The sequence below is a fragment of the Tachysurus vachellii genome, chromosome 2, assembly GCF_030014155.1.
Source record: "Tachysurus vachellii isolate PV-2020 chromosome 2, HZAU_Pvac_v1, whole genome shotgun sequence".
Taxonomy (NCBI): domain Eukaryota; kingdom Metazoa; phylum Chordata; class Actinopteri; order Siluriformes; family Bagridae; genus Tachysurus; species Tachysurus vachellii.
This window is the reverse complement of record NC_083461.1, coordinates 17240133-17266184: the sequence shown is the minus strand read 5'-3', so window position 1 is coordinate 17266184 and position 26052 is coordinate 17240133. Positions and strand designations below refer to the sequence as shown.

The following is a 26052-nucleotide window of genomic DNA, read 5'->3' as shown; positions in this document are numbered from 1 at the left end:
TAATAACTTAGTTTTAAACTTCTGTAAAGCTACTTTGAGACATTGTGAATCGTTAAAAGCACCTTACAATTAAAACTTTGCTCAGTGAATTCATACCTGTTTATTCAAAATCTTTAATATCTTGTTGTATCTCTGGTCTTGACTTTTTAACTCTGACCTTTTGTTATGTGAATTTCAGTTGTGCAAATCACCTGATCCTTGGATGTTTTCATCTTTCTTGATTGTGCTTCATGATTTGGATAAAGTTTAAAACAAAGACCCTACAGCTGTGTATTATAAACTACAGTCATTTACACTTCTATTATATTATCTCAGGTCAAATGCAGGCTGTTGTAACCACCTAACACCACTTGTCTGGAAGAAATGTGAATTTAAAGTATGTTCTTTATGGTGTTGGGCTTTTATTTTTGTAGACTCTTTGTGCAGGCTTTTGAATCCTATTGCTGTCAAATGAGGCTTTCATTTGTGATTAAGAAAAAAATACGTTACGTATTAATTGAGTAGGAAATAAATTATGCTTTAATTTCCATTACAAGAAAGTGCTTTTCAAAAATAAAATGATAATTAATTCATGTTTATAATCGATGTTAAGATTCTTTATTCATGTAAAGCAGAAGACCTGCTAGTACAAGATGTACTAGTAACCATAAACACAAGAACATAAGGCTCAGTATCATCAGTGACATGACACTGAACATGACCTTTTAAGTAATTGTACTGACCTGCGTGTCCCAAAGTGACAAATGTTCCTGGCCTGCCTGGATAAAGCTTTGCATGAGTAAGCTGCTATCACGGCAGACAGCATAGATCAAGACTGGTCTTACCTTGGAGTGGGTTGTCCTTCGAAGCCTCAGCGTCTTCAAAGGATCCTCTTCAAGTTCTTCTACCTAGTCTATTGTTTGACCTTTTAGATGAAGGAGTCAGACGTAGACCTTCTTGTCTTTTCAGGGTCCTCACAATGGGAGGCCATGTTTTTATTTAAAGCAATGTAATACAAATAAGTGTATATAATATATGTAAAGAAAATAAAATAAAATGACAAATAAAACCGCATTTAAATAATCAAACAATTTTAGCGTAAGTAAAAGTAATTAAAATGCAAAGATAGTAACAAACCAAGATACACTATCCAAGTGTTAGCCTGCATTTGTGCATCTGATGCACAATACTTAAGCAATACAAATGTAGTACAGTAACTAAGCATAAGCTTGCCTATAGTAGAATGCACACCCTTGCACATATCATATCATGCACATCAGAGATTTACATCAGATAGGCTTACAACATCCTGTGATTATATGGAACAGCATGTTCTATTTTCTTCTAGCCACATTCAACATTTAAATATATATTTCAGTTATAGAAAAAGGATACACAAAAATGTAAATAAAAGCGATCAGAGCTCTCTTGAACTTCTGAAAAATAAAACTTATTATCGCATAAATCTTCTTAGTCAGTTGGAATCTTCTTCCAGCTGTCTAGGTACAGCGTCTGATCCTCTGCAATCTTGCAGTAGCATTTATGGCAATTGGAATCGTAATTGTATTTAATTCATATTCAATTGTTTCATTTCTGTAACCAAGTTTTCTACTTTCATAAGTTTATTAGCAAACATCAGTTGCTTTTTTTTCCTCTTTCCTTTTCCGTTTACCTTCTCTATGACTCTTCCTTTTTACCTTTCTTATTTGTTTTTGTTCACTTTGGACAGGAATGTCTTGGTTGAGGTTTAGCTTTGGGTCAAGGGGGATTTATGAATCCTACAACTCCATTCTGACCTATTCTTACAACAACTTAGTGTGAGTGTCCTTATGAATGCAAATATGATTTCAATTCAATTCAAGTTTATTTGTATAGCACTTTTTAGAGTTGAGTTGAGATGGTTATCAATGATATTAAATGGTTATTTGTTGTTTTTGTGTTTGGTGTGTTTGATGCACTGTGTTTCTTGGTGTGCGAAGCTTAAATTTAGTGCTTTATCCACAGTTCTTATATTATTACAGATACTATATTGTCGCTATTAAATGTCATGCATGTGTAAATACTGACTGTGTTTCACATAGTATGTTGGTAATGTTACTGTAATGAAAGCCTAAGTTCACAAAGATCACTGAGGTAATCCTCATTATCTACAAAGCTCAGCGCCGTCTCAAAGCACTCTATGGCTTGTTGCTTTTCTCCTTTTTCCTTGTGAATGATTCCAAGTATTCCATAGGCTTCTCCATCTATTGGGTTGTTTTTAATTCTTCTTTTTGCAATCCTTTCCAGTCGTTCAGCACTTTTCGTCCCTTCGTATTGTTTTCGATTTATCTTCAGACATTCAATGTAATGTTTGATGGCAGCAGATTCACATCTCATGCAGTTTAGCTGAAAATCTGCATAATACCTTTGAACAAACTGGTAGTTATCATTTTTTTCTTCAGCTACTTGAAATGTAATCTGAAACATTTCTTCTGCTCTTGACAGTTCCTGGTTCCACCCATACTGAAGGGCCAGTTCACTCATAGCAATGATGAAGCTGGGATTCATTTCAGTTGCCATTTCCAAGTGGTAGATGCACTGGGTTTGAGCTCGATTAATTTCAGCAACTTCTGTGTGGTGGCTTCCTGCTTGCTTCAGATTCAGGATTTTTTTCTTATAGCAGAGCCCCAGCTGATGGTGTATAAAGGATGAGTTGGAGACTTTCTCTAATACTCTCTTTAGAAGGTCAATGGACCTGTCCACAGAGACTTGACTCCAAAAAAATTTCCCAGCATATCGAATCACATGTGGGTGTTCTGGAGATCTCTCTAAAGCATGTTCTACTAGGCTCTCTGCCTCACTGTACTTCTTGTGAGAAGGCAATTTAAGAGCAAGCAGAACTTTAAGAACATCATCATCTGGATCAATGACTATGGCCCGTCTAAGTTGATCAATTGCAGTTGAACCAGATGTATCTTGGAGAATATCCTCTATTCGATAAAGAGTAACTGCAAGGCCAGAATTCCAGTCACCTTTATCTGGCTCCAGCTCTAAGGCCTTCTTGAAGCACTCTTTAGCCCTTTCATAATATTTGCGAGAAAACTTAAGGAAGGTCCATCCCTTCTCTCCAAGCACCTCAGCATAGGGGACAGATGGATATTTCACTTTAATCTCACTCAGCTTATTCAGGTAGCTTTCACACTCTGCCAAATTACCCATATGATAGTGTAACCATGCAAGGTCTCCATAGACAACAACAAGCAGCTTGTCACACTCATTTCCATGAGACTTAGTTAGCTCTACGGATCTCTCAAAGTAGTTGAGAGCCTCAGTATTGGAGCTTAGTAGAAACTTTACAAATCCCACACAGCTGTGTGTGCGTGCAACTCGTGCCTTGCTTTCATGTTTCAGTTTATGGTCTTCTTCTAGCCTGTTCAGAAGATCAGTGAGATCTAGATCATTTTTATTCAGAGCCCAGGTGAAATGACATTCCAGCTGAAGAAGGCTGGTCTTTATTGTTGTGTCTTGTGTTGAACTAAGAAAGAAATCACATGGTCATATAACTGATTTAAACTGATTAAAACAGACAAACAGTTGCACATTCTCTTAAAAATTTAATTAAGGTGCATTTTTCTAAACATTTTCTAAACTTACATGGTATGTAAGCTTCTATGTAAATTAACAGATATCCCGACCTATTCATAATATTCACTAAGTATTTTGTTTTGATCTATTTGTTTGTGGGGAGGATGCATGGGTGTGTTTTGTACTGTGAAAATTAAACTGTATTTTAAACTATGTGTAATGTTAATATGGGTGTGGGTGCATTTTATTTCTATTTACACCTCTCAATGAATTAAAGTTATTAATCATATAACTTTATCAAATTGTATTATATATCAAATTATTAATCATTTACAATTGATCTGAGCTCATTGTACTAAACAATCTTTTATATCACTGCTTAACTAATTTACAGTGAAGTAAAGGGTAATTAAAGGTATTATTTTAGGGTCTTATGATCAAAGTATGTACCATTAGTCATTTTTAATGCATGCTGCATTCATACATTATGTAATAGATACAGAATAACAGCACAAAATATATACACTGGGTTTATATGCAGTTCTCTGTTGTGCATTGCCTCTGTCTAACCTCAGAAGTTATGTTAAAAATTGATGACATCAATATTTGGTCATTTTAAACACTATTTCTTGGTATGTTTCTTTAGACTAAATAACTAAAAATCATAAAATATTGTGTCCCCATTTATAACGTCAAGACCTATACAAGTAACTTGGAAGGATTGTAAAACTTTTTCCACCCTTTTACCCATACGCTCACAAAAAAAAGTGTACACAGTGGTGTACCTGTTCCCATCAGCTGTAGCTTTTAATAAACTTTTAATTAGCACTGAAGGTCAGAAGGTTACCTTACATTCAATATTTCAGGTAAACATATAAAAGGTACAAAAAACTAATTACAGAGTGACAGAGCTTACCTCATTGTAGTCAATCTTGATAACAGACAGAGAGACTATAGTGACAGGGAGTTATATAGGCATGTTAATTCTCCACCCATGGGTTGAGAAATGGAAATTGAAAGTATCTTTCAAATGCAGTCTGATGTGTTTGTATGTCATTATGAAAACATGTTTTTAATATGACTTGAATTTGAAGTCACTGAGTCTTAAATATTGGTCTATCACTGATTTTTAAAACGTAGGCCTAATTAAGATAGGAAAAAAATAAAAAGAAACTACGGCAAACATTTAATTTGCAGTTGAAAAAAATAGAGTGAAAACTCTCCCCTGAGTTGTGGGAGCCAATTAAAATTTGTATTTCATTTGTTTCTTTTTCCTAATGAAGAGTTCTCAAAGTGCACAATTTTGGCAGTTGCCTTTTGCTGACTCTGCATTACCCATATCCAGCTCTCTACATACTGTTGTGCTTGTAGAGCATGGAGATTACCCATTCAAATTCGATTCCCAGCTTTTGCCTGCTTTTCAATGTGCACAAACCCACCCAATTCATTCTCAAAAACATTTCTAATATAAACCTTGCTTGCAACAAACAAGAACTTAACTATCATGTAACACCTTCCTTCAACCTAGTGTGATGAAGCTTTTAGAAGCACTGAGGCTTTAAGCCAATTGTTTTAACATAACACTTTGTTCTTGTCCCTACTGTATCTCACTTCTGCAGTTCTCTGGTCACTCAGTGTCTCCATGTGCAGCTTTCACCTTTACCTTTAAGTGTTCTCATATTATTTCATGCTGAAGAGATTAACGTTGCATCTAATCTGTGAAAAATCAATCTCTTATTTTAATAGTTTTGAGCAGACCAAATATACCTTTGTACTGTTTTGATTTATTTAACTAATTGTGGTCTTTTAGTGTTCAACAACCACAACTGCTCACATCAACACATCTTATCTTCTTAACCTCTAACAATTTAACAACTGCCAAATTGTGGATTCAATTTTAACCCCACACCTGTATACTGTACAAAGCAGGGATTTACACTCCTTCTATTTTATTTCACCTCAAAGACAGAAAGTGCTATTGTAAATTACCTTCACCAAAAGCAAGGTTCAATAGCTGTAAGAGTAATAACAATAAGAGAAAACTCACACACTTCTTTAGAGCTTGATAATTGTGGTTTTTTTTTTATCCTGAAAATCATTTTATGTTGTACATTTGTGTTGTTTTTTAATAAAACCATGCAGGCAAAACAATAAGACTTCAATATGACAAGGCGATACCCCTATTGTAGTGAGCTCTGAAGTCTAGAGGCGAAGCATCACTATGCTCCTCATAGGCCTGTGTAATGGTGACCTCCACCCAGTGCACCAGCCCCTGCTTGGATTGCCCTTGTTCCGGATTCCAAAGCAGGCAAACAGGGAGGAGGAATTAGGCCACAAGCTTGAGCAGTGGACATCAGTTCTCAGTTTCCCTTACTGGGCAAAGCAAGTGGAGCTGCCCCAGTTCAACCAACACATGGGGTGGAGGACTGACCTGCAAGATGACCACATAATCTGTGCACCTTGGGGACATATCCCACCCTAGGGTGCAGAAATTTGCCACTTTATATTTTATACACACCATACTACACATGGACACTTTAAGGACAATCATTAAAACTATACGCATTTATATATATACATTATTTTTCACGTTTTTCATATTTTCATATTTTATATAGTTTTTATATAGTTTATACTTTTTATTTATCTATCTCCTTTTGTTTTTTTGTTTTTATCCCTAATTGCATTCCTTTTATGCTTGGACACCAGACAGATGCAAAAAGCATTGCACTGCAGGTCGTACTCTGTATGTATGTGTATGTGAAAAATAAAATTTGATTTGATTTGATTTGAATAGCCTTGGACATGCTAGGGGAAATTCTAGGCAGGCGGAGAGACTGACAGGGCCTGCAGATCTCCCACTCTTTTGAGGGAGGCCAGGGCTAAGAGCAGAGCCATCTTCAGGGTCAGAAACTCAAAAGCTGACTCCATGGTGCTCAAATGTGTCTTCCAGCAGACTCTCCAGGACCACTGAGAGGCCCAGGAAAGAAGGTGTGGTCTGCATGATGGTCCTAGCCCTAGCATTCAAATGAATCACCACCACCTTCAATGAGAGGCCTACTTCCAGGAACTGGTCCCCTCAGGGGCCAGACCCATAGTCTCCCAAGGTTCACCCAAAGGTAGACTTTGCTACTTGGCACTGATGCAATGGGCATCCCTGCCACATACCATACATAGCCAAATTCACTCTCCAACTAGATCCTGAACTTCCTGATTGGCAGACCTCATTCAGTCAGGATAGGGAACATAATATCCAACACCACCAATCTGAGTACTGGGACCTCCAAGCTATGTGCTCAGTCCACTGTTGTTCACTCTGCTGACTCATGACTGCTATGCAGCAATACACAGCTCGAACCACATCGGAAAGGTTTGGCAATGACAACCATGGTGGGTTTCATCAGCAAAAACAAGTCAGAATACTTTTACATTTACAATTCTGGTATTTGTTAGACACCCTTTTCTAGAGTGATCTACAAAAGTGCTTTGAAGTCTCAATACAATAAACACTGGTTAACTAGATCACAGACTTATTATACCATCAGCCTAAAAACTGTGTTAGGAGGAAATACAGCACAATTTTTTTAATATTTAAAACAAACAGGCAAAATAAAAGCAAATTTATCTATTTTAGGAAAATGTAAATCTTCACCCATTGTTTGAAGAGAGCCAGTGTCTTAGCTGTTTGGACACCACCTAAGTGCCAGAACAGAAAAAGAGTCTTGACGTATACCTACCTCTTAACCTGAGAAATACAGTGCTAATAGATGCATGGCACAGTGTGAGGAGTAACAAGATCTTTGAATTAAGTGAATGATGGTCCATTCTTGGTTTTGTATGCAAGCATCAGTGTTTTGAATTTGATGCTTGCAGTGCCAGAACAGTGGAGGGAGCACAGCAGTGAACTTCAGTTCAGAACTTAGGCAGGTTCAAATCAAGTCACGCCACTGCATTTTGGATCATTTGCAGAGTACAAATTGCATTCATAGTAAGACCTGGCAGTAGAGAGTAGTCCATTCTCAAAATGACAAGAGACTGAACTGAATTTCCTGTGTGGATAAAAATGGCCAAATGCTATTGAGGTTGTAGCAAAGAAACCAAAATGAGAGTGTCACAAAAGCAACATGGGAGAAATCGGACAATTGATTGTCCATGGTTAGCCCAAGGTTGTGAGCAGTGGTTGAAGGGAAGATCAGAATGATGTGTAGGGATGTCGCAACATCCTGGCCTGGGGATAAATCACCTGGGATGACCAGCAGTTCAGTTTTGGCAGAAGTCATGTCCAAAGAGAACTGCATAGAGTTGTGATTTCTTCCACTTCCTCTCTGCTGATTGTAGGTTTCTGTGCAGCAAAGGAGCAGGACAAGATGTCTTCCTGGGTTTAATTGACACAGGGCAGAAGAGGTCCATGGTTGATGAAAGAGAGTAGAGGAAAGTGTATGTGGCTGAGTCCAATGTTAGTGAGGAAAAGATGTCAGGAAGAGATGAAAGGTAAGGTAAAAGAGAGATGTTGGAAGGTAGTTTTAGGTAGGATAGGGATAGTGATAGTGAAAGATACCAGCTGATGATCAGAGATATGAAGATGGATTACAGTCATGTCTGTAGCTGAAGTAGGATGAGTGAAAACCAGATCCAAGACTTTTCCTACCTTGTGTTTGTGATTGTTGAATGTCAAAGAAAATGAATTCAGAAGAGTCAGAAGGCAACAAGACTGAAGCTTGTCAGAAGGGAGGTTGAAATCTCCAAGGACTGTCATAGGGGTGCTGTAAGAAAGGAAAGCATTGAGTACTGTGTTCATTTCTTCCATAAAGGCTCCTAGGGGACCTGAAAGGTGGTAGATCAGGATAATGATGATGATAATGATGATGATGAATAGATTGAGAGAGATGAAATGCCATGGAATTCAAAATAAGAGTTTGTAAGAGGAGACCACGACTGTGCTTTGTGATTTATTTGTATGTACTTTGCAAATAACAATGTAACCACCTTTACTGAAAGAGTAAATAAAGCCTTTGAGCCCTTTCATATTGAGAGCAATAGTTTTTAATTGTTTCCTATGTTCGGTGCGCACATATTTGTTTTATCGAACTAACTGTAGACCTTTTGGTATAAACAGCATTTTTGTCTAATATTGGTGTTATATTTGCTAAAGTTTAAAGCAAAAACCCCACACAGATGTATAACCTGCAGTGTAAACACTTCTATTATATTACGTTATGTCAAATGTAGGCAGTGCAGTTGCAACTGTAAACTTAAAGCATAGTTTCCATGGGGTTGTTGCAGAGTAGTTAAATTTGTGTGTGTGTGTGTGTGTGTGAGAGAGTGTGTGTGTGTGTGTAGGTGTATGTGTGTGAGTGTGTGTGTGTGTGTAGGTGTATGTGTGTGTGTGTGTTATACACATACAAAATAAATATGTGTGTGTGTGTGTGTGTGTGTGAGAGAGAGAGAGAGAGAGAGAGAGAGAGAGAACTCTGAAATGTGGTAATAATGAAAATACATTTTTATTACTATGAATTAATTAACCAAAAAAGAAAAGTGTACGCAACTCTACCTGTTCCTTTCAGTTGTAGCTTTACTTAGTGCTAAAGGTCAGAAAGCTACCTTACGTTATCCATATTACTGTTTTCTATGTAAACTAAAGGCACAAAAAAACTACAGCGCAACAGTGCTTAACTCATTGTGCTACTGAAAACAAACAGAGAGACAGCAAAAGGAAGAATTTAGAGAATATAACATTTTCAGAATATAAAAATAGTTCAGAAACAAAAACTCAAATGTAGTCTGACTTGTTTTGGTTTCATCATGAGGAAAAAACAAAAACAAAACCTACGATTTAAACAGTCACTCAGGCTATATCACTGATTTTTAAAATATTTGTAAAATGAATATAATATTTTATATAATATATAGTATATAATATTAATATTTTATTTTACAGATTGTATATTTCTGTGTTGCCTGTTGTAGCTATGTGTCCATTGTGTGGCAAGTTGTTCATTTCATTATGTACTGCATGAGTTATATATGGTTGAAATGAAAATAAAAGCTTGACTTGACTTGACATGAAATTTAAGTCTGACTCAGCTGCCCAGAATCCTCAAGGCTGATTAACCTGTATTGTTTACACCAGTCAGGCAGGTTACTAAAGTCCAATCTCAGCCACAGGTCTTCATCACCCCGTTGTAGAGGGATGAACAGTACCGTATGTCAAGAGGTGCAAGGGAAGAAGGTCTAAACTTTAACAGGAAAAGATAAGAATAAAAAAGAATGAGAAAACAGATTGGAAAAAAAAAAAACAGAAAGAAAGGGGAAGCCTAGTGGGTAAGGTGTTGGACTACTGATTGAAAGGTTGTGAGTTCAAATCCCAGATCCACCAAGCTGCCCCTGCTGGACCCCAAGGCCCTTAACCCTCAAATTCTAGTATAGAATTATAGTAGTATAAATTGAGCTAAAAATGTAAGTCACTCTGGATAACAGTGTCTGCCAAATGCTGTTCAGAAATTGTGAATAGAAATTTTAGGAGTGGAGTAAATGCCATATCACGTGTAACTGCCATACAACGTGCACCTGGTTATCCTTACTGTATGTGACAATCTCATCCAATACAATAAAGAAACAAAGTGAAATTAATGCAGCAAAAAGAGAGAAATGAAATAAAAGACAGCGGAGACAGAAAGCAAGGAAAAAGGAAGCTATGGAAAATAAACTAAAAGAAAAGGGGACACTGTTGTATGAAATAAAGAAACTGAATGTATTTGATTAAAACTGTAAAGAAGAGATCCAGAAGGAAGCGGATTCAACAAGGAACAGACACTGTACCTAGACAGTTGGATCAAGACCCATCATCTTGCTGAAAGAAGATTATAGAATTGTTATACGTTTTCCATTTTATAGAATGATAGGTTTCATTTACCTATATATGAATTTATGTAACCATTTTGTGATTAGGAAATGATATAATGTTCAATAGTATGTTTAGATATTAAGACAGAGAGTAACAGTGAAAGCTTAAAAGGAAATCACAAGGTTTTGTGTCAGCAGCTTTGTGCCAGCAGAATAAGAACACACAGTCAGCCGTGCAGCTGAGGAGACTTCTCAGGATGTTTTGCAGAAGCATGAGATCATGAGAGACCTGACAGGATGCTGACAGAAGCAGAATGACCGTTATGAGATCATACTAATAAATGGTATAAATAGGGTTTTAGAACCAGTTATTGGTGTGCATTCACCTTGAGGCAAGCTCATTGTGTTATACTTTGGTATTGCTTATAGAGGGTGCATCAGGAGAACAAACGCAGGCTTACACTTGGAGAGTGTTTCTTGGTTTGTTTTATCTTTGCATTAAACTTATTTCTACTTACGCTAGAATTGTTTGACTATTTGAAGGAGATTTTGTTTGTAATTTTCTTTTCTTTTACCTTACATATATTACACACATCTATTTGTATTACACTACTTTTAATAAAAACAAGGCCTCCCATTGTGAGGATCCTGAAAAGACAAAAAGGTCTAAGTCTCCTTCATCTAAAGATTCAATCAAAAGAATCGGTAGAAGAACTTGAAGCAGAACCTTTGTTAGAAGACCGAGGGACTTCGAAGGATACCTGCGTTCAAGGTAAGAGCAACTCTAATTGTTGATCTTGTGGTTTCAAAACAAACCCGTGCAAACTAGGACACATCCTTTAGTGGGATTGTGGAAGGGTTTCCTACGCAATCCGAAAACAAGTGTCACTAGAGGACACGTATGTCAGTATAATTACTTCAAAATAAAAACTCAAATGTAGTCTGACTTGTTTTGGTTTCATCATGAGGAAAAAACAAAAACAAAACCTACGATTTAAACAGTCACTCAGAGTATATCACTGATTTTTAAAATATATGTAAAATGAATACAATATTTTATAAAATATATATAGTATATAATATTAATATTTTATTTTACAGATTGTATATTTCTGTGTTGCCTGTTGTAGCTATGTGTCCATTTTCCCCTTGAAAACGAGATGCTGCATCTCAAGGGGTTTTCCATGAATAAATTCTAATATTTGTGTATCACAATGCATTTCATTATGTACTGCATGAGCTATATATGGTTGAAATGAAAATAAAAGCTTGACTTGACTTGACTCGCACATGTGTGTGTGTGTGTGTGTGTGTGTGTGTGTGTGTGTGTGTGTGTCTGAGTTTGTGTGCGTGTGTGTCTGTGTGTCTGTGTGTGTCTGTGTGTGTGTGAGTGATAGAGAGAGAATCTTTGAAGTGTGGAATAATAAAAATAAGATAAAAACTGAAATACTTCAGTTACAATTTTAAGGAAGGTCCATCCCTTCTCTCCAAGCACCTCAGCATAGGGGACAGATGGATATTTATCTTTAATCTCACTCAGCTTATTCAGGTAGCTTTCACACTCTGCCAAATTACCCATATGATAGTGTAAACATGCAAGGTCTCCATAGACAACAACAAGCAGCTTGTCACACTCATTTCCATGAGACTTAGTTAGCTCTACGGATCTCTCAAAGTAGCTGAGAGCCTCAGTATTGGAGCTTAGTAGAAACTTTACAAATCCCATACAGCTGTGTGTGCGCACAATTCCTGCTTCTCTTCCAAGATCCAGATTAAGCTGTTCTTCTAGCCTGTTCAGAAGATCAGTGAGATCTAGATCATTTTTATTCAGAGCCCAGGTGAAATGACATTCCAGCTGAACAAAGCTGGTCTTTAAACTTGTGTCTTGTGTTGAACTGTTAGAGAAAGAAAAAATATACATGATTACACTAATTAACATAAACAAATAAATGCAGATTCTTTGAAAAAAGGGTGCTTGTAATGCTAAGCAGTTTGTTGTCCTCTTAAGAAAATTATTCAGTTAAGGTGCATTTCCCTAAACTCACTGTGACACATAGTATGTTTACTTTGTAAATTAACAAATAATCTATTCATTATATTCACTAAGTAGTTTGTTTTGATGTATTTGTTTGTGGGAAAGATGCATAAGTGTGTTTTTTGATCTGAAAATTAACTGTGCAGACAAACAATATGCCAGTTAATGGGTTTACTATGGGTGCATTTTTATTACTATGAATTGATTTTCATTTAAAACTTCAGCTTATTTAAAAGGCAAACCTGTTTTTTGTAAAATAAAAAAAAAAAACAGGCTTTAGTGATGACAGATGTATGTCAGCATAACAGGGTTGCAGAATTTCCCTGCTAAAAAATCCAGCTTAATCAAACAGGCTACCAGCTGCTAAAACACAGGTAGAACTGGGCAAACTGGTAGGATTCTTCTAGCAGGGGTGTAAAGATTGTATTAGTAGAATTTTTGTTACAACAAGCCCAATGTTGACTCGGTCACTCCTGTTGGTGCAGCATTTTTTCCTACAAAGCACATACTCATATGAATGCTTAGAACTAAACGCCTTTGTTTCAGTCACTTCCTATACAGGTGCAAGTGTTGTTTCCGTTTGCTATTTGTTTGTTATTCATTAAGATTCAATGTTCAGGTAAACCCACCTTGGTACAAATTTTATTGTCACTATGGTGGTACCCTCTGTGTTACATGTTTTGAACCTTTAATATGAATCTTGGCTTGAAATGGTACATACAAATGGTACATACAGGATACTATTAAAGCCTTCTTCTATAAGGTAAATATTATATTAGGTCTTATGATAAAAGTATTTACCTTTGATTTTTAAATGAAAACTGCCTTCAAACATTATGTAATACATTAGATACAGAATAACAGCACAATAGATGCACATGTTCCCTGAGAGTTATTTATTTATAAAATTACAAGTTTATATGCACACATTATTATTTGATCATTTTAAGTGCTAATTCATGGTATGTTCTTTTAAATAACTACTAATATTACAATTAACTAAAATGTAAAAAAATATAGTGTCCTCAATTTTTCAATTCAAGACTGAAAAATCACACCTGTAAAAACGTGACTAGGAAAGATGGTGAAATTATTTACATCCTCTTTCTCAGAAGCTCTCAGGAAAAAGTGTACGCAACTCTACTTGTTCCTTTCAGTTGTAGCTTTACTTAGTGCTAAAGGTCAGAAATCTACCTTACGTTATCCATATTGCTGTTTTCCAAGTTACAGTACACTTTTTACGGTTAAAGATAACCATTTAGTGAGGTTAAACATACTAAAGGCACAAAACACTACAGCGCAACAGTGCTTAACTCATTGTGCTACTGAAAACAAACAGAGAGACAGCAAAAGGAAGAATTTAGAGAATATAAAAATTTTCTGAATATAAAAATAGTTCAGAAATAAAAACTCAAATGTAGTCTGACTTGTTTTGGTTTCATCATGAGGAAAAACAAAAACAAAACCTACGATTTAAACAGTCACTCAGAGTATATCACTGATTTTTAAAATATAGGCCAAATGAATATAATATTTTATTTTACAGATTGTATATTTCTGTGTTGCCTGTTGTACTGTAGCTGTGTCCATTGTGTGTATCGCCATGGTCCCAGAGGCAAGTTGCATGAGCTATATATGGTTGAAATGAAAATAAAAGCTTGACTTGACTTAACATGAAATTTAAGTTTGACTCAGCTGCCCAGAATCCTCAAGGCTGATTAACCTGGATTGTTTACACCAGTCAGGCAGGTTACTAAAGTCCAATCTCAGCCACAGGTCTTCATCACCCCGTTGTAGAGGGATGACCAGTACCGTATGTCAAGAGGTGCAAGGGAAGTAGGTCTAAACTTTAACAGGAAAAGATAAGAATAAAAAAGAATGAGAAAACAGATTTTTAAAAAAACAGAAAGAAAGTGGAAGCCTAGTGGGTAAGGTGTTGGACTACTGATTGAAAGGTTGTGAGTTCAGATCCCAGATTATCCTCTGGATAATGGTGTCTGCCAGATGCTGTAAATGAGAACATCAAGGGCAAAAGATGCATGACCAGGAAAAGAGAAAGAAACTAGAACAAACATTGCAGATGCAGTTAAAAAGAAATATACATAAGAAGGGGGATGTAACATATTGTATATGCTATACATATATGAGGTTACGAGGACATCTAGTGGTCATCTGATACAATGACATCCAGAGTCACGTGCGCATGTTTTGTTAATGAAGTCAGTAAAATAAGGTTATTTTACTGGGGGGAATAAATGCTCAAACATTGACTGATGGTTATATCTGCTATCTGCCAAAGAAGGTAAATGTATTTCATCTGTTTCACCGGGGTTTTAAATGTTTAGTGTTTTAATAAAATATACGATGTATTGTTAATTTTGTTTTCTTCTGTTTTAGATTTAAGTCAATTGCTGTTTCTCCTGTGTTATTTTTGTTTGGTTCCCTGGCTGGCCGGTCTCAGAGGTGTGTGTGCTGCATGGTGGCAGCACGTGTATTTTGTGGATTGTTTGTGTACGAGTCCGGTTTTCTGGGGTTTTGTTTTCTGTATTTCTTTTTTTATAACACCTTCCCAGCCTTATGTCGCCAGCTTGATTCTTGGTGCTTGCTTTCTGTATGTGTGCGTGCCTTTCTGTGTACGGTATCCATCTTTGTCATGTTTTCTTGATGTGGTTATGAGTGAAGGTTTATGTTTTGAGTTGTGTTGTGGTGTTTTTTTGCTTTCCAGTGTGAATTATCAGGGAGATGTTTCCTTACACTTTAAGGGCCTGCCACATGCCAGGAAACTAGCTAATATAGTAAGTGTGAGTTGGCTATTAACATCTTGGAGAGCTGGGACCAATTTTTGAAGAGTTATTTACATAAATCATTTTATATCTGTGTTTTGTGTATATCATTTGATGTCCTATTTTTGCAATAAATCTTTGTACCTTGAGTGACTTGAAGTGTTTCTCTTTCAACTAATTTTGAAGGAGTGGCCTGGTGGTACATAAAGAACAGAACACACATCATGTGACGTAACACTGAAGCCTGTTTGTTCAAAGATTAAGGACTAGATTAGAGTTCAGCTAACAGCTGATAACCAGATGATTTATCCAGACTTACTGTTTTATTTTACCAAACCTAATGAAGCATCTGAGGAGTCTTTTGGCATAGTGTAAAAAACACATCTCTTCAAAAGCTAAAAAAAACCTTCAGTATGAAATAATGTGAGAAGACTTAAAGGAAGGAAAAAGGGAGTGATTACAGAGAACTGAAGGAGTAAGAGAAGGACAGGGGCACAGTGTTATTGTTAAAACAATTGGAGTAATGCCTCAGTGCTTCACAAAGCTTTGTCTCACCAAGTAAAAGTAAGGTGATACAGGACGGATCAGTGTGCACCAATTGCAGAGTAAAAAAAAAAAGTTTTAAATAAATGTGCAAGCAGGGTTTATGTAAGGGAAGTTATAATGAAGTTATAAAAGTAGACAAGAGATGTGACTCAAACACAATATGCAGAGGAGCTGAATGTGGGGGCAGCTTTTGTGGAGTCTGTGAAAACCAACCACCAAAATTTAGAACATTGAGGAATCTTCCTTAGGAAAAAGGAAAATAAAGCAGGAACAGGCTCCTGCAACTGACGGGATAGTTTTCACTCTACAGCAGTGGTTCTTAACCTTGTTGGAGGTACTGAACCCCACCAGTTTCATATGCGCATTCACCGAACCCTTCTTAATTGGAAAAATAAAATATGATTCAAATTCAAAACATAAATATATATTTTACTGGTGCACAAAATGAACCGTGCATCAACATCACTGTGTTCAAAGAACAAAACCATTAAAACATGATTTTCACACAAAAACAAAAACATAATAATGAATATTTACTACAAATTAGTGTGACTTCTGCTGTTGCCTTTCAGAGACCAGTTCAGAAATGCGCGGCTTCACCTTGGCAAGTGCCACTCTCATGTCATTTTCGCAACAATGTCTGTTCCTTTTCTTCGTTTTTATGTCCAGCATCCTCGAAAATGATTGCTCGCAAAGATATGTTGTAACAAACGGTATGAAAATCTCCAGAGCTTTCTTAGCAATAACAGGGTACGTTACCATTTGTTGACACCAAAACGGTGAGAGCGTTGTTGTTCTGAAGAGTTGCTGTTGGACCTGGCTCTGCTGAATTTCAATGATTTCATCGAGGTATTCATCATTGACATCTGTTGTCTCAACACTAAACATGAACGGCTGTCTCACCCATGCTGGATAAGACTCTCTTGTAGGGAAGTATCCGTTGAGAGACTTTGCAAGCTCATATAAGTGCGTGGCAATTCCAGACTCCGATTCCAGATACATCTTCGATCTTACATACACAGTCGTCTAGCAGGGGAAAGTTTGCAGAGTTATCGTTCTCTATTCGTTGTTTCCATAACGGTAGCTTTTTTTGAAAAGCCTTCAGGTTTTCTTCCGCTTCGATGATGTTGACTCCACCGCCCTGCATCTGTTGATTGAGATGATTGAGAGCTGCGAAGATATCAGCCATGTACGCTAAAATGAGAATGAACTCAGAATTTTTGAAGCAATCTGCATGAAAATGTTGGTGCTCTTGCAAAAACAGGGCTAATTCCACACGCAGGGCAAAAACACGATTCAGCACATGTCCCCGGGATAACCACAGAACGTTAGAATGGTACAAAAGTACCTCGAATTCAGAGCCCATTTCTTTACACAGCTCACTGATGATGCGGTGCCTCAGAGCAATAATTCGCACATAGTTCACGCATTCCATTACAATTTTTAATACTTCTGCCAGTATTGGAGGTAAGGTTTTTGTTGCCAACGCATGCCTGTGCAGAATACAATGCGTAACAATGATGTGTGGTGCATCAGCTTTCACTAGCGCACCAAAACCAGACATTCTTCCCAGCATGACTGGAGCTCCGTCCGAACAAACTGCAGAAACCATATCCCACGAAAGATTGTTGTCTTTGAAGAAGTCATCCACAAGTTTCTTCACATCGGCTGCCTTAGTTGTTGTTGTAAGAGGCTTACAAAATAAAAAATCTTCCTTTATCAAGTCGCCTTTCACATAGCGCACGAATACAGCAAGCTGGCTTAGATTGGGAACGTCTGTGGTCTCGTCGAGTTGAAGGCTGAATTTTGCCGGGCTTGAAATCAGATCTGCAAGTACTTGAGCCAAGATGTATTTGCTCATGTTCTCTATTCTGTCGCTGATGGTGTCATTTGAAAGAGGAATTTGGGATAACTTAACTTCAGCCGCTTTTCCCAGCATGATATTCACCATCTTCAACACAGCTGGTTTTATGAGTGTTTCACCAATGGTGTGTGGTTTGCCCTGCTTTGCGATCAGGTAAGCAACTTCGTACGATAGCTGTGAGGATCGGTTTGTTGATGGGTACAAAGCCGAGAACAGGCAAAGTAGCCTTTTCATCGAATCTGGCTCTCTTCACCTTGAATTTAGCAAGCGTTGTGTTCTTGTATTTTCCATCTCCATGCAGCTTAAGGAAGTGCTCTCTTAGTTTTGCTGGTGCTAGACTAGAATTGCTCAACTTGGCATTGCAAATAATGCAGTTAGGACGCTGACTACCATCATGTTCCGTTATACATGTGAATCCATATTGTACACATTTGTCCGACCACTTTCTTTTTTTGCTCGACATAGTTAGTATGAAGGGATTAAAATAATAAGAAATCACACGACGTACCATCACGACAGTCACAAGTCGACTACTGGGCGCACCAAATTTCCTGCAGCACAGATAGGCCAAGCGATGTTGCGTGATCACCTGCAGCCAATGATGGCCAAGGGGGGCGTGTCATCACGAATCATATATTCGATCGAACCCAGGTTAAGAACCACTGCTCTACAGTGATACCTTGAGATACGAGTGCTTTGACATACAAATTTTTTGAGATACGAGCTGTGATTCGACCAAATTTTTGCCTTGAGATACGAGCATCCGAGCCGCCGCTGAAACAAAGATCCCCAACAACAACGTGTGCTCTGCTTCCCTCGCCTCAGCTTCCCGCGTCTCACTCGGTTAAAGCCGCCTTTACGCTGCACACGACAAAGGACGGCCGATAAACCGAAAGTCTTTAATTTCCTATGGAGAGTCGCAAAGGGGCTGCGTTAGGTGCCGACCATCTGCGGCTCCGTAATTTACGGATCCATTTTGAACATTGGATCTGTTAAAAAATTTGAACTTGTGCGACTACACCGCATCTGATATGCCGACCGGACAGGTTTTTATTAAAACGACCGGCAGATGTTAGTGAGGAAAGAGTGACAAAAAAGGCAAAAACAAGTGAAGAGAAAAGAGATGAAGAAAATTAAGCAAAATGAATGTAAAGAAAACAGAAATTGTAGCAATTAAGTTCAGTTAAGTTAATTGTCCTTACTGTCAAGTGCATTGTTTTGTGATGCATCAACCGACTGCTAACTATCAGTATCCATGTCAATGCTTTTCTCAAATGTTGAAGAGTCTGTTTCTCTTGTTTTTCTTAACTGTCTGCAATTTCATCTGAACAGCTCTCCATCAGGAGTCTTTACTATAAATGAACGTGGCTGTTCCTTTCTAGAACAACAGCTGGCATCCATGAATCTCCCTTTTGCATCCTTATTCCTTCTCCAGGTTTCAGATCAGGTAAGTATTTAGCCATCCTGTCGTAATACTGCTTCTGTTTCTTCTGTCTCTGCTTAAGTTGCTCATGCACTTGCGACATTGTCTCTGTGGTAAGCAATGCAGATGATGTAGGCAGCTTCGTCCTGAGACGTCTACTCATCAGTAATTGTGCAGGTGATAATCCTATCCCTTCCATCAGCGTGTTGCAGTATTCCAGTAGTGCAATATACGGATCACATTGACTACTCTGTGATTTCTTTAAGAGATTTTTCACTGTTTGCGCTGCTCTCTCAGCTTGTCCATTAGACTGTGCATAACCAGGACTTGAAGTCACATGCTTGAATCCACATTCCTCTGCAAAACTTGAAAATTCAGCACTTGCATAATGAGATCCATTGTCAGATATTACTATATCCGCAATTCCGTGTCTTGCAAAGATGGATTTAATTTCCCTGATGATTCCACAGCTTGTTGTGTCCATGAGTAGTTTTACCTCAATGTACCTTGAAAAGTAGTCCACACATAACAGAAATGCTGAACCATTATGGTAAAAAAATGTCTGTACCTATTTTTTCCCAAGGTCGTCCTGGCACATCACGTTGGAACAATGGCTCTTTTTGATTGTTGTTCCTGTTTTCATTGCAGGTACTGTAGCACATCTGGATACTGCATCCTCAATTTGTGTCGACATACCTGGCCAGTACAAAATGTCCCTGCCTCTTGCCTTACATGTGACAATTCCCAGGTGTGACTCATGTATTTTGTTGATCATTTCCTGTCTTAGCTGATTTGGAACAATGGGCTTATTTGCTTTGAATAACAGACCATCTTCATGACTGATTTCCTCTTGAAATGTCCAGTATGGCTGTATTGATCTTGGCATCATAGATCGTTCTTTCGCCCATCCATTCAGCACTGCCTTTTTTAACATTTGCATCTCTGCATCCTCTGCTGTTGCTTTTTTGAAAGCATCCAGTTTCTGGTCTGATATGGTAAGTTGTGACGTAATCCAGTTCACTGCTAGATCCTCTTCCAGCAGATTTTCCTTCTGCCCGTGGAGATGAACACGACTTAGAGCATCTGCAATGTATAGCTCATTACTGGGTATGTACATCACCTTGAGATTGTATCTCTGTAGTCGTAGAAGCATTCTTTGTAATCTCATAGGAGCCTGATGTAGGATGGTTATTCCCATCCTGAAGAAACCTGCTCTGGATCCATCAGACATCAGTAACTACAGACCGGTATCACTTCTCTCGTTTCTTTCAAAAATTCTTGAACGCATTGTCTTTAATCAACTGTCTGTCTATCTCTCACAGAACAACCTCCAAGACCCCAACCAGTCTGGCTTTAAAGCAGCTCATTCCACAGAGACAGCCCTTTTGGATGTCTCTGAGAAACTACATGCTGCTAGATCAGCCAATCTCTCATCCGTCCTTATCCCCCTTGACCTTTCAGCAGCGTTTGATACGGTCAACCATAAGACTCTCTTAGCCACCCTCAGGAGTCTTGGGATTTGCGGATCAGCTTGGGAATGGTTCGCTTCCTACCTGGAAGGACGCTCATATCAGGTAACATGGAGGGGAGTGACATCTGCTCCACGCAGACTCTCCACTGGTGTCCCACAAGGCTCAGTACTTGGTCCTCTTCTTTTCTCCCTGTATACTCACTCTCTTGGTGAAGTTATTTCCTCACATGGGTTCTCTTACCACTGCTATGCTGATGATACACAACTTATCTTCTCTTTCCCACCCGCAGATGCCACAGCTTCTGACCGGATCTCTGCATGTCTGGCAGAAATTTCATCATGGATGACTGCTCATCAGTTAAAGCTTAATCCTAGCAAAACTGAGCTGCTCTTCATCCCAGGTGATTCATCCCCAGGTCATGATCTTGCTATATCCTTGCACAACGATCTGATCTCCCCTTCAGCCACAGCTCGCAACCTTGGGGTAACCATGGACAATCAACTGTCCTTTTCCTCTCATGTTGCTAATGTGACTCGTTCATGTCGGTTTCTTCTCTACAACATTAGAAGGATTCGACCATTTCTGTCCACGCAATCCGTCCTCTGCAAATGATCCAAAATGCAGCTGCCCGGCTTGTTTTCAACCTGCCAAAGTTCTCACATACCACCCCGCTGCTGCGATCCCTCCACTGGCTTCCGGTAGCTGCACGCATCAGATTCAAAACACTGATGCTGGCCTACAAAGCCAAAAATGGACCAGCTCCCTCTTACCTCAAAGCCCTCATCACTCCTCGCACTGCACCCCGCACCCTCCGATCTAGCAGCACTGCTCGACTGGTTCCACCATCTCTCAGGGTAAGAGGCAAGTATAGTTCAATTCAATTCAATTCAAGTTTATTTGTATAGCGCTTTTTACAATGGACATTGTCACAAAGCAGCTTTACAGAACATAAACATAAAACAAAAGATAAACATAAGGAGAAGTATAAAGAATTAATATAATAAAAATTCAAGATATATACAGTTCACAGTGTGTATGTATGTATGTATGTGTGTATGTGTATTTGTCCCCAATGAGCAAGTCTGAGGGCTCAGGCAACAGTGGCAAGGAAAAACTCCCTTAGATTGGTAAAGGAAGAAACCTTGAGAGGAACCAGACTCAAGGGGAACCCATCCTCATATGGGTGACACTAGATGGTGTGGTTACAAATATACAAGTATCACAGAGTCCAACTGGAGCCGGTAGATCTGTAGATGTCTCAGGGTTCTCACAGAGTCAGCCTTGTCTCAGTGGAGGTCCAGAAATTTCAACGCACGGAAGACGATCTTAGCATGGGTGTCTCAGCATGGGTAGAAAAAGAGAAGAGAAGAGCAGTGCATAGGGATTAACATATCTGCTGTTCATAAGAATGTGCAAGTCTAGTGTGATAGTGCACAATATTTATGGGATGTATTATGTGTACGCCTGACTAAAGAGATGAGTTTTCAATCTACATTTAAACTGTGAAAGTGTGTCTGAGCCCCGAACACTATCAGGAAGACTATTCCAAAGTTTGGGAGCTAAATAAGAGAACGCTCTTCCGCCTTTAGTAGACTTAGATATTCTGGGGACTACCAGGAGTCCTGAGTTTTGTGATCTCAGAGAGCGTGAAGGATTGTAACGTGTTAGAAGACTAGTTAGATACATGGGAGCTAAACCATTAAGAGCCTTGTACGTAAGTAGCAGCAGTTTGTAATCAATTCTAAACTTAACAGGTAGCCAGTGTAGAGATGATAAAATTGGGGTTATATGGTCATACTTTCTTGTCCTACTGAGAACTAGGTACAGTATAGTACAAGACTCTTCTCTGTACTGGCACCAAGGTGGTGGAACGAACTTCCCCTAGAGGTCCGGACAGCTGAATCACTGGCTATTTTCAAGCGGCGGTTGAAGACCTACTTATTCAGGAAACACTTCAACTAGCACTTCTTTCATTATCTTTTGCATTTAAAAAAAAAAAAAAAAAAAAACACACCTTTGACACTTTCATTGTAACTTTGAACAAATGTTTTAAACTCATGGTATCTTAAGTATGTAACTTAGTGAGCCAGCATTAATGTATTCAATGTTTAGAGATTTAAGCACTTATGTACGTCGCTCTGGATAAGGGCGTCTGCCAAATGCTGTAAATGTAAATGATGTAGTGGCTTCTTAAATATACTCTCCAATGGCTTGTGATCACTTTCAATCGTGATTTCCTTTCTGTACACATACTGGTGAAATTTCTCACATACATAAACTATGGCTAACAACTCCTTTTCAATTTGTGCGTATCTACGCTGACAGTCATTCAGAGCTCTCAAGCCATATGCCACTGGCCTTCCTTCTTGTAGAATCACAGCTCCTATTCCTTCTGAACTGGAATCGACCGACAATGTGACCGGTTTATTCACATCAAAGAATTTCAAAGTAGGACTTTGAGTAACCAAATATTTTGCTGTTGAGCATCCTCCCAGTGCCACTCTGTCTCTTTCTTCCACAATTTCCTCAAAGGTGCACTTATGTCAGACATATTGGGAATGAACTTTGCCAGATGCTGTATTGCACTACTCCTAAAAATCTTTGCTGTTCTTGCTTGCTTTGTGGTGGTGGAATTTCAGTCACTGCCCTTATCTTTTCTTCATCTGGCTTAACTCCTTGAGCACTCAGTATGTGTCCTATGTATTTGATCATTGTTGTTTCTGTTGAGTTTTAAATTTTTTTTATTTATTTATTTGTTTATTTTTTAATGTCACCGTTTCTCAGCTTTTATTACCTTCATTTCCAACACACCAAGACAAATGTTCTGTTCTTTAGACAGACAAACGAACACGAGCTGCTGCTCCTTCACATAACCTTATTTTACTGACTTCAGTAACAAAACATACACGTGACTCTGGATGTCATTGTATCAGATGACCACTAGATGTCCTCGTAACCTCATATATGTATAGCATATACAATATTTTACAGTGTGTAAATGATAGTACAGTTACTATCATGCTGTCATACATATTACATTTTTGTACAGATTTTTCCACATAAAAAGTTTGTTTGTTGTTGTTGTTTTGTTTTTATTTTTTTTGTTTTTCAATGGCAACATTCAAAACATGAGAAATTGTGCAGAAAGTCATTAATAAAGATATAAACAAATGAAATTTTTCACGTAGGGTTGGAGTTAGAGAAACATTTTTTCATTGTTTTAAAACGATTTCTTGAAAGTGAGTTTAAATGTAAATGTTTTCATCATATTAAATCCGACAGGTGGCGATATTTAGCCTACATTGCGCAATAATATCTGTAAAAAATATAATAAAGGGTACACTTAAGTTCTTACGCTAAATACGTAGTATACCTGTGTGTATATATATATAAATATCTTGGTTCAGAAACCTCATACACTCATATCTTACTGTATATAACCGCTCAAGAAACAGTAATAAACTGTGACTTTCCTTGTATGCTCAAACATGCATCAAACATTTAATTTACACCTATATATCTTTCTACTAGATATAGTGCACCTTTAAAAATTAGTCAGCAACATGGAAAGGCACTTTATACACTTAATGCTTTTATAATTATGTCTAAGTGCTTTACTAAAGACTTTCACTACTTTTAAACATGTTTATTAAAAGCCACTTTAGTTTATTGCATTATAAATTTGTATTTCCAATAAATCTGTTATTTCCATTTTGCTATACAGACTTAGTACAGTGAGGAATCATAGCCTATTACTATCTACAATGACTACAGAAACTTTATTTTATTTTATTAGCTTTGTCAAGCCTTTGTTGTTTTCAACTCTCACAATTTCCTGCTTTTAAGCAAGAAACAGGCAGTCAAAGAATGAAGCTGTGACCTAAAAATATTTTACATAACTTTCAAGGTATGCCCAGGCAATTTCAGCTGTAATATCCATGTAGATCAAATTGGTCAAATGACGTTTGTCTGGAAATTCCAACAGGAAACATTAGCTTTGGAAAGACGGAAGTTCCAGTGGGTGTGACTATATATACTGTACTGTATAAAAACCCTTGCAGCTTACAGAGTATCAGAGAAGCATGCTTCACTTCACACAGGCACAGAGCAACATGATTCAACTCACACAGGCACAGAGCAACGTGTCTCATCTTACACAGGCACAGAGTAGCATGTCTCTGCTCCAGGGAATCTGGAACTACCTCCTACACTACGAGACCTGGTTAAGGTCTCCCCTTTTCCCTGTGCTGTTTTCACTGACAGTCTACTTAAGCTTCTGTTCACCTTTTGTGCTTCTGGACCTGCTGTCCTCCAGAATCGACCTGGTGAGGAGATACAAAATCCAGCAGAAACCAGTGACCTTGAGGATGATGTGGACCTGTTTGGCTCTCTCCCTCTACAATCACATGGTGTACATCTTCCCTCTGAGTGTGATGCACTGGTACTGGAGACCTGTCTTCTACCCAGCAGAGGCTCCCAGATTCCTAGAAGTCATTGGGCACTTGGTAAGCTGTCTGCTGCTGTTTGATTTCCAGTACTTCATCTGGCATGTGCTGCATCACAAGGTGCCGTGGCTTTACCGCACGTTCCACAAGGTGCACCATAAACACACGGCCACCTTTGCTCTCACTACAGAGTACTCAGGTGCTTGGGAGACGCTCTCGCTCGGCCTCTTCGCAGCGATGAACCCCATGCTGCTGGGCTGCCATCCGTTCACCGAGATGCTCTTTCATATCCTGAACATGTGGCTGTCAGTTGAGGACCACTGTGGGTATGATCTGCCTTGGGCCACACACAGACTCATTCCTTTTGGACTGTATGGAGGTGCTCCACATCATGACCTTCATCACCAGAAGTTCAAAGCCAACTACGCTCCATATTTTACTCACTGGGACAAGTTGTTTGGAACACTTCACTCCGAGTAAACAGACAAAAAAGGACTTTTAAATCGCAATACTATTTTGCATCAAAATGATCGCAGAGACTTTTACGATTCAGTGAATCTACAAAATCAGTTCTTATAATTAACCAGATAAATACTATTTCTTATTTATTGAAAGCAACTAATTGTGAGTCCTGGTTGTGAGTCCTGATATTTTGTATGTGTTTATGCTTTTATGAAGTTTATGAAGAGGTACATATGAAGTTTGTTATTTAATTTATATTAATATGTAATTTATTCATACATATTTATTTCTATATTGACAACAAAGAACAAAGTACAATAAAAAAGCTCTACAAAAATGAAGTACAAAGTGTGTTTGTGTGTTCAATCAAAAGAATCAGATTTTTTTTATCATGAGATTAATTAATTTAATTTAAGCGATCAAAGCATTTTATTGCCCAGTTGCATGTGTGGATGACCACAGCTGGTGAGTGGGAAGGCCTGGGTGGGCACTGTCGGGCAATTACCAACTAGACAAAACTAGACAGGAGATGATGAGTGTGATTAGAGTGGAAGCATATTTCTGTGGCAGGATTTCTGTCCTGGGCAGGATTGTAGAATTTGAGACACAAACTTAATATTTTATTATTATTATATT

The 26052-nt window shown here is 38.1% G+C and overlaps 2 protein-coding genes across 2 annotated transcripts; one reads left to right on the top strand and one right to left on the bottom strand.

The window, feature by feature from the left end:
• Positions 1-1081: 1081 nt before the first annotated feature.
• LOC132839688 (interferon-induced protein with tetratricopeptide repeats 5-like) lies at positions 1082-4529 on the bottom strand. The gene is made up of 2 exons (XM_060860807.1): positions 4460-4529; positions 1082-3493 (listed from the first exon to the last, which is right to left on the bottom strand). Exons 1-2 carry the CDS (start codon positions 4462-4464, stop codon positions 2074-2076), a joined length of 1425 nt encoding a protein of 474 aa, XP_060716790.1. The 5' UTR covers positions 4465-4529; the 3' UTR covers positions 1082-2073.
• Positions 4530-24563: 20034 nt separating this feature from the next.
• ch25h (cholesterol 25-hydroxylase) lies at positions 24564-25745 on the top strand. The gene has a single exon (XM_060890666.1). It carries the CDS (start codon positions 24592-24594, stop codon positions 25432-25434), a length of 843 nt encoding a protein of 280 aa, XP_060746649.1. The 5' UTR covers positions 24564-24591; the 3' UTR covers positions 25435-25745.
• The last annotated feature ends 307 nt before the right edge of the window (positions 25746-26052 follow it).